Source organism: Mastomys coucha, unplaced genomic scaffold, assembly GCF_008632895.1.
Source record: "Mastomys coucha isolate ucsf_1 unplaced genomic scaffold, UCSF_Mcou_1 pScaffold5, whole genome shotgun sequence".
Lineage (NCBI taxonomy): Eukaryota > Metazoa > Chordata > Mammalia > Rodentia > Muridae > Mastomys > Mastomys coucha.
In genome coordinates, this window is record NW_022196911.1 from 96,524,093 (window position 1) to 96,531,423 (window position 7,331).

Sequence of the window (7,331 nt, forward strand, 5' to 3'; positions counted from 1 at the left end):
CGCCTGCCTCTGCCTCCCAAGTGCTGGGATTAAAGGCGTGCGCCACCACCGCCCAGTTACCTCCCTTCTTCAATCCAAGCCTCCACCACTACAGTTCTTGCTGAGCCCTGTCCTACCGATTTTTTTGATACAGATTTTATCAAGTAAAATAGAATCCTTCCCAATGCCTTGTAATTTTAAAAAGGTCAGCTTCTTTCACAGGCCCATAAGGCCTTAAGGCATAGGTTCTTAACATGTAGGTTGTGACCCCTTTGGGGATCAAGCAACCCTTCCACAGGGGTCAAATATCAGAGAGCCTGCATATCAGATATTCACAGGAGCAAAATTAGTTACGAACTAGGAAGAAAATAACTTTACGGTTTGGGGTCAGTACAACATGAGGAATTGTATAAAGGGCTGCAGCATTAGGAAGGGTGAGTGAGCATCACTGCCCCAAGGGGTCCATCCATCCATCCTCCTTTTATCCTGCCTCCCTTCATCTAGCTAGAAAACCCATGCTGTTTTCTCTCTCTACCTGAAGCACACCTTGCCACCTATATGCCTATGCTATTTCTTCTGAATATTCTTTATGCACCCAATTTAAAAATAGTTCCATCTCGCCGGGCGGCGGTGGTTCACACCTTTAATCCTTTCACTTGGAAGAGGCAGGCGGATTTCTGAGTTCGAGGCCAGCCTGGTCTACAGAGTGAGTTCCAGGACAGCCAGAGTTACATAGTGAGAACCTGTCTCAAAACAAAGAAATAAAAAACAAACCTCCTCCCCATTAGGGCCTAGGCTGACGCACTGCCCCACACCTCTTTCTGTATCACAGCTGTAATAATTATTCAACAGGTTACATATTCGCTGTTAAACATTAGGAGAGTTTGATACGGAAAAGGATTTTCATGTGTTTTGATCACTGCTGGATATACCCCCTCCCCCACCCCCACCCCCACCCCCAGCGCTTAATGAGGTCTGTGTCTAGCGCTCGCTCAAGAGTCTGTGTTAAAGGATTTGTAACAGTAGTAGCATCTCCACCTGCCTCCAAACCAACCTCTGGGGCGTCCTTTCTGGCTCCCTACAATCCATTTTTCACTTTTTGAAATATTTAAATATTTCACATGAAATATTTAAATCAGATCATCTCTCTACCCAGCTTCCCATCCATCACACTCAGTAAAATCCAAACATTCCTCACACACCCTCCTGTCTTTAACCCAGCTTATCCGGAATCGCTGGATTTTCTTTTTAAGGTCCTTTCTCTAAGCAAGCCTGGATCCTGATGGAGGCCTTTGGGAAGCCTGAAATGGGCACCCGTTCCCTTTTGTACGGCCAATTTTCTCTTGCCATTGCGAGGTCGGTTTAGACGACATTTCCTCCAATCCTTAGCTAACCTTTCACCGTTTTTTAAAATGTCATCATCACAGGAGTCGAACACTACCCACCGTTTTTCATCGCCTTTGTCCCTACAACCTGAAATCTGCGCTCTGGGTGCAATGCGCACAAGCTAGACTCGCACGGGCATCCTCAGTGCCAGGCGCGGTGGCTGTCCCGCCCCGGGTATAATGAGGGAGCTGGCACCACAGACACCCCCAACCCTCGCTCGCCCACGGTCATCTTACCTGTCGGCCAGCTCCAGCACTTCGTGCACGCTGCCAGTGCTCACTCGGATGCGCCCGGTGTACATGTACTCGATAACGGCTTCCACCGTGTCGGGTTCGGGTCCCGGCTCTGAGCTCCACTTGCGCATCTCCACCCGGCCCGAGCGCGATTCCGAAAACTGGCCGGAGAGTAGGGGCGTGAAGTACTCGGTGGCAGCGGCCAGCACCGAGCGGTGGGCACGGAACTCGCGACCTCCGGCCCCGCCGAAGCACAGGGTGATGTCGCAGAACAGGCCTTGACGCCGCTGCTCGTTCTGCCGCCAGGACAACTCGGAGCAGTGAGTGCTGCACTCGAAGTCCTCGGCCTCTGGGCCCGGATCGCCCCCGCCCGTGTCCACCAGGGTAGAGATCCCGGCCCCGGTCACGAAGTCTACCGTGCCACTGCCTCGGACCTCGGCGGCCAGGCTCGCGGAACCGGCGACGGCAGTCTCCATGCTCTCCATCTCCAGCACTTGGAAAGATGCAGCCGCAGCCGCAGCGGCAGCCGCCGCCGCCACAGCCGCCGCCATCTTGAAGCCGCCGTACCGGCCCCCTCAGCTTCCGAACGGTGCGGCAGCTCTGGTGCGACACAGAGGCATTCTGGGATTAAATAGTGCGCGCGGGGTGGAGCTGCGCCTGCGCACTTCCGCCATGCTTGCGCCCTCTAGCGAGGCAAGCGCAGTTCTCGCAGCCTGATAAAAGTCAAGGCCCACTTTTTCTCCTCCATTATGGTTGCCGCCTGTGCTTGTCGCGGTGGAACTTTCTTCTACTTTAAGTTGCTTTGGAATATATCCTCACCATCTCTCGTACACACTATTTTTTGTTTGTTTGCTTTTGAACTTTCTCTGTAGACCACGAGAGCTTGGAACTCACAGAGATCCACCTTGCCTCTCTGCTTCTGTAGGCCTGTGCCAATCCCAGCATTTGGGAGGCAGAAGCAGGCTGGTCTCCCTGAGTTCGAGGACCGGGTCTCAGAAGGTGAGTTCCAGCTGGGCAGTGGTGGCACACGCCTTTAATCCCAGAACTTGGGAGGCAGAGGCAGGTGGATTTCTGAGTTCGAGGCCAGCCTGCTCTACAGAGTGAGTTCCAGGGCTACACAGAAAAACCCTGTCTCGAAAAACCAAAAAAAAAAAAAAAGAGTTCCAGGACAGCCAGGAATATGCAGAGAAATCATACCGTCTCGAAACACAAAACGATTGACTTTGGTTGGTTGGTTTTGGTTTTTCGAGACCACCACTGCCTGACCGAGAAAGTATTTTTTAATTTTATTCTTATCAAAGTGTCTGTGCGCACATCCTACAAAGGACAGAAGGTGTTGGATCCCCAGTTGCTGGAGTTAAATAAAGGCGGTTTAAAACCCACCTGATGCTGGGCGATAGTGGCGCACGCCTTTGATCCCAGCACTTGGTAGGCAGAGGCAAGCAGATTTCTGAGTTCGAGGCCAGCCTGGTCTACAGAGTGAGTTCCAGGGCAGCCAGGGCTATACAGAGAAACCCTGTCTCGAAAAATCAAAACAAAACAACAACAACAACAAATCCCAAATCAAAACAAAAAACCCCACCTGATAAGGGTGTCGGGAGCCAACAACCAAACTGGTCCTCTGAGAGAGCAGCTAGCACTCCTAACTGCTAAACTATCTCTCCAATCCAGGAGGGGAGCAGTACAAAGAAAAATAATGTTGTTAAAGGTAATAATATAAACTATTTGTTGATTTTTGCAAGTGTCTCTCATGTAGCCCAGGGTGGCCACAAACTTGTTGTGTAGTTAAGGATGGCTTTGAAGCCAGGTCTTTAATCTCAGAGTTTGGGAGGCTGAGGCAGACGGATATCTGAGTTCCAGGTCAGCCTGGTCTACAGAGTGAGTTTCAGGACAGCCAGGGCTACACAGAGAAACTCCGTCTCGAAATAAAAGAAAGGATGGCCTTGAACTCCTGATTCTTCTCCTGGGTTTTGGATTACTAAAATGTTCCTGAGCACACCCAATTTAATTATGAACTATGTAAGAAACCATGGCAGTTTAATCATCCCAGCACCAATAAATAAATAGCCCTAAAAAAAATCACATTTATTTATTTTGTGGTGGGGTATTTGTGTGGACTACAGAGGACAATTTAATGGAGTCTGTTCTCTCCCTTAGAGGACCGAATTTGATCTTGGGTCATTAATTAGGCTTAGTTGGTGGTAGGTACCATTAGCCATCTTTTTTGCCACAAAACAGAATTTTTTATATTTATTTATTTGTTTATTTATTGGCAAGGTTTCAGCCAGGTAGGGGTGACTGTCTTGGAACGCACTCTGTAGACCAGTCTGGCCTTGAACTCACAGAGATCCACCTGCTTCTGTCTCTCAAGTGCCAAAAGGCTGAGAAAATTATTTTCAAAAGGGAGTAAAGGCACAAGACTTTGAGTCTTAGGCTGGTACAAGTAGCGCACACCTGTAATTCCAGCAGTTGGGACTCTAAGGCAGAATCATCTGTGGAAGGACAACCTGGGCTAGGTAGTCTGCCTCAAAGCAAGACTAAGTCTCAGCTAAGGGGGTGAAGGTGAGGAGTTACTTATATCTGTTTTCCAAAAAATGGATATTGCCTACCTTGGAAGGGCACAGAAGTAAATGAGGTAGTGCTGAGTCAAAGGTTTGCTGCATAATTACCATTTCATATAGACTAGATAAAAGTGAATAAAACCAGCTCTTGGGAGGATCTCTGAATTTCAGAACATGCATAGTGAGTTTTGGGACAGCCAGGGGCTACATGGAGAAACCCTGTATCAAAAAACAAAACAAATAAAAACCACTTTGATATACAGAGAAACCCTGTCTCGAAAAAGTTTAAGCAAGATAGTGAAAGTGGCACAATTTAACTCTTTTTAAATCATTTACTATAGGTGTGTAGTATAGTTACGTCATGTACCTCACATACCTACTGGTAGAGAACTTTTCCTTCCACATCATATTTGTATGGTCAGGCTTAGCAGCAAGTCTTTTCCTGGTGAGCCATCTCACCAGCCTTCAGCTTGATTTTTAAAGGTCACTGATGGAGGATGGATTGTACCAGGACAAAAGAGGAAATAAAGGTACTGGTTAAGTAGAGCAGATAGAGAGCAGAGGAGAGTTCAAGGGTGTATGAACAGGACTTGGAGCCCAGTAGGCAGAAAGGTGACTCTCCAACGTTTTTTTTTTGGCTTGAGTAACAGCTAGAGCTATGGGTACCATTCATTAAAGGGGAAAGTGCAATATACAAGTGGATTTTTCATAAGCTGGTATTTTAATAGCTTTTTCTTATGGAAGATTTTTTTTTTTTTAGAAATTACTTTTAATTATGTGTAGGTGTCTACATGTTGGGTATGTGCATGTAAGGTGTTCTCAGAGGCCACAGGTGTAGGAACCCCCCCACAGCTGGAGTTAGAGATGGTTGTGGTTCTGGAAACTAAACTCAGGACCCTAGGATGAGCAGCAAATGCTCCTGACCATCAAGCCATCTCTCCAGATCAGCCATTCTATATTTTAAGACAGGTTCACTATGTCCTCAAACCTATAAACTAGGCTGGCCTTGAACTCTAATCTGCCTTCATTATCTTTCTTTTCAAGAGGCAAAGGCAGGTTTTAAAATGCTAAAATCAAGAGCTGGGCATAGTAGTGCATGCCTTTTAATCCCAGCAGAGGCCAGCCTGGTCTACAAGTTCCAGGACAGCTTTGTCTCAAAAGCAGAGGGCACAGAACAGCACCACGCCATTGTTACTATCTAGTTTATTTAAACCAAACATGATAATACAGAGAAGAGACTGAGGTGGCAGCTGCCCAGAATCTTTGTGGGTTACAGATGCAGAACAGCTGTGAGTCTTTGGACCCACACTTCAGTAACAGACAAGTCAGCTGCATGAACACAGAGAACACAAGACACAAGACATTTCACAGCTTTTTTGCTTTGCGTTTCCATTTTAAACACTTGTATGTTACAACTTTACATTTAAGTTACTACACCACATGTGTGACAATGGCTTAAGGATACAATGGTCCCAGCCCTCCTCCCCTTGACATAAGTAGACACTGGTCTGTAACACAGAACGTTTCAGTGGGATACTAAATAAACCCTTAACACATAACATAGAAAAAAAAAAGATCCTTAAAAATCAGATTAATACAGTGTTCTTCATGTTGTGTGAAGCTGAACCAGAAATGGAATGCCAGACAGTGGTCCTACAGACAGATAGTATCTTGAAGTCTTAAAAGTTGCATTCCTTTCCTCTAGAGGAAAAATAAATTTTAAGTAATTAAAAAAAAGAAAGCGACATGGTAAGGCCCTAGAAGAACACTATTCTGACAGTGCTTGCTTAGACTCTTCCATAGAATAGATACAGCAGGTAGCAGAGCAAATGTCACAAGTCTTGGATTGGTTTTAAATTTCTATGCCTATATAGAGAGATATATATAAAAAAAATACTAAGCCTCTTTGTGTGGCTGAATGGGCCTGTGGGTGTTGGTCTTCCATGCCTTCATATCAATGGCTATTTCCGTTCCAGGCCCAGCCTATAATGGACTCTGCTTCCAGCTGTCTGTCCACTATATTTTTGAGGAGGGAGTTTTTGTCTTCCTTTTACTACAGTAGGGTTCCTGGCTCAGTTACATGCTCATGTGTTCCGGAAGAACATAGGAGATATCATCCCATGGGTGACGATACAGCCCCTGCTTCAGCCTCTTCTGGTCCAGATAGTGCCCTGAAATAGAGTCGATGTGTCTGTATTAGTTTCAAAAGCATGGCAAAGGGCAGAAAATGGGAGGGGACTCTTCCTGACATACAAAATGTAGACACGGGGTTGAGGATGTAGCTCTGTGGCAGAGTGTTTGCTTAGCAGGCACAAGGCCCTCCCAGGAGTTAACCCTCACTCAGCCTTGGGCATGGGAGGGTACAGTGGGGACAGATAATGAAGCCATAAAACCACACGCACATGTACACACACAAGAATTCCAGATTCACTTCATAGGTAGATCAGTGAGGCTTCTAAGATTGAATCTACTTTTCTTAGCTAGCAATGGAAACTATTCCCAGATAAAGATAAGAAGAAAAGTTAAATAAGGACTAAGAATGATGATGTAGACCTCCATGTGCCACCCACCCAAACAAGAGTTAAAAACAAAAGCATGGCGGTGAAGCATGGCTGACATCTGCTGTAGGGGTTCACACATACAGGGCGAGGAGTGCAGCAAGAAAGCCTCAGAGCAACAGCCAACTCACCGATGAAGCCCATACTCCTTCCGAGAACAAAGATGCCATTGAGGGCTCCAATGTCAACATATTCATCAGCTTCCTCCCTGAAACACACAGATGACCGGTTCTCTTAAAATGAATCATGTGACCGTCTTCTTAAAGAGACAGCACTACTTCCTCCCAGAGAGTTCTATAGTTCCAAAGTGGAAAAGTGGGGTGTTGTGGGTGGCAGGGCCAGAGGCAACTTTTAGTCTTTTCCTTATACCTTGATACACTTGCTAAGTCCCCTCACAGTTGGGAGAAAACAGCAAAAAAAAAAAAAAAAAAAAAAAAAAAAAAAAAAAAAAAAAAAAAACCACAAAAAACAAACAAAACAAAACAAAACAAAAAAAAACAGCTAAAGCTGGAGCCGAGGCTGTGCCGCTCACCGGGTGAAGGAGCCGCAGTTCCTGAGCATGTCCACAAACGCGACGCCGATGAAGCCATCCACATTCAGGATAAGATTTGGCT

General features: G+C 46.3%; 2 protein-coding genes across 3 annotated transcripts in view; both read right to left on the reverse strand.

Annotated features, from left to right (window-relative positions):
- The window catches only part of Klhl11 (kelch like family member 11), a 10,492-nt gene extending 8,283 nt beyond the window's left edge, over nucleotides 1–2,209 (reverse strand). The window contains exon 1 of the mRNA XM_031350767.1: nucleotides 1,602–2,209. Within this exon, the coding sequence (XP_031206627.1) occupies nucleotides 1,602–2,149 (548 nt within the window). The 5' untranslated portion in view covers nucleotides 2,150–2,209. The remainder of the gene's footprint in view (nucleotides 1–1,601) is intronic.
- Nucleotides 2,210–5,343: 3,134 nt separating this feature from the next.
- The window catches only part of Acly (ATP citrate lyase), a 53,982-nt gene continuing 51,994 nt past the window's right edge, over nucleotides 5,344–7,331 (reverse strand). For both annotated transcript variants that reach the window (XM_031351070.1, XM_031351069.1), the window contains 3 exons: nucleotides 7,250–7,331; nucleotides 6,849–6,925; nucleotides 5,344–6,330 (listed from right to left, as the gene is read on the reverse strand). The exon at nucleotides 7,250–7,331 is cut by the window's right edge and continues 1 nt beyond it. In XM_031351070.1, the coding sequence (XP_031206930.1) occupies nucleotides 6,236–6,330; nucleotides 6,849–6,925; nucleotides 7,250–7,331 (254 nt within the window). In that variant the 3' untranslated portion in view covers nucleotides 5,344–6,235. The remainder of the gene's footprint in view (nucleotides 6,331–6,848; nucleotides 6,926–7,249) is intronic.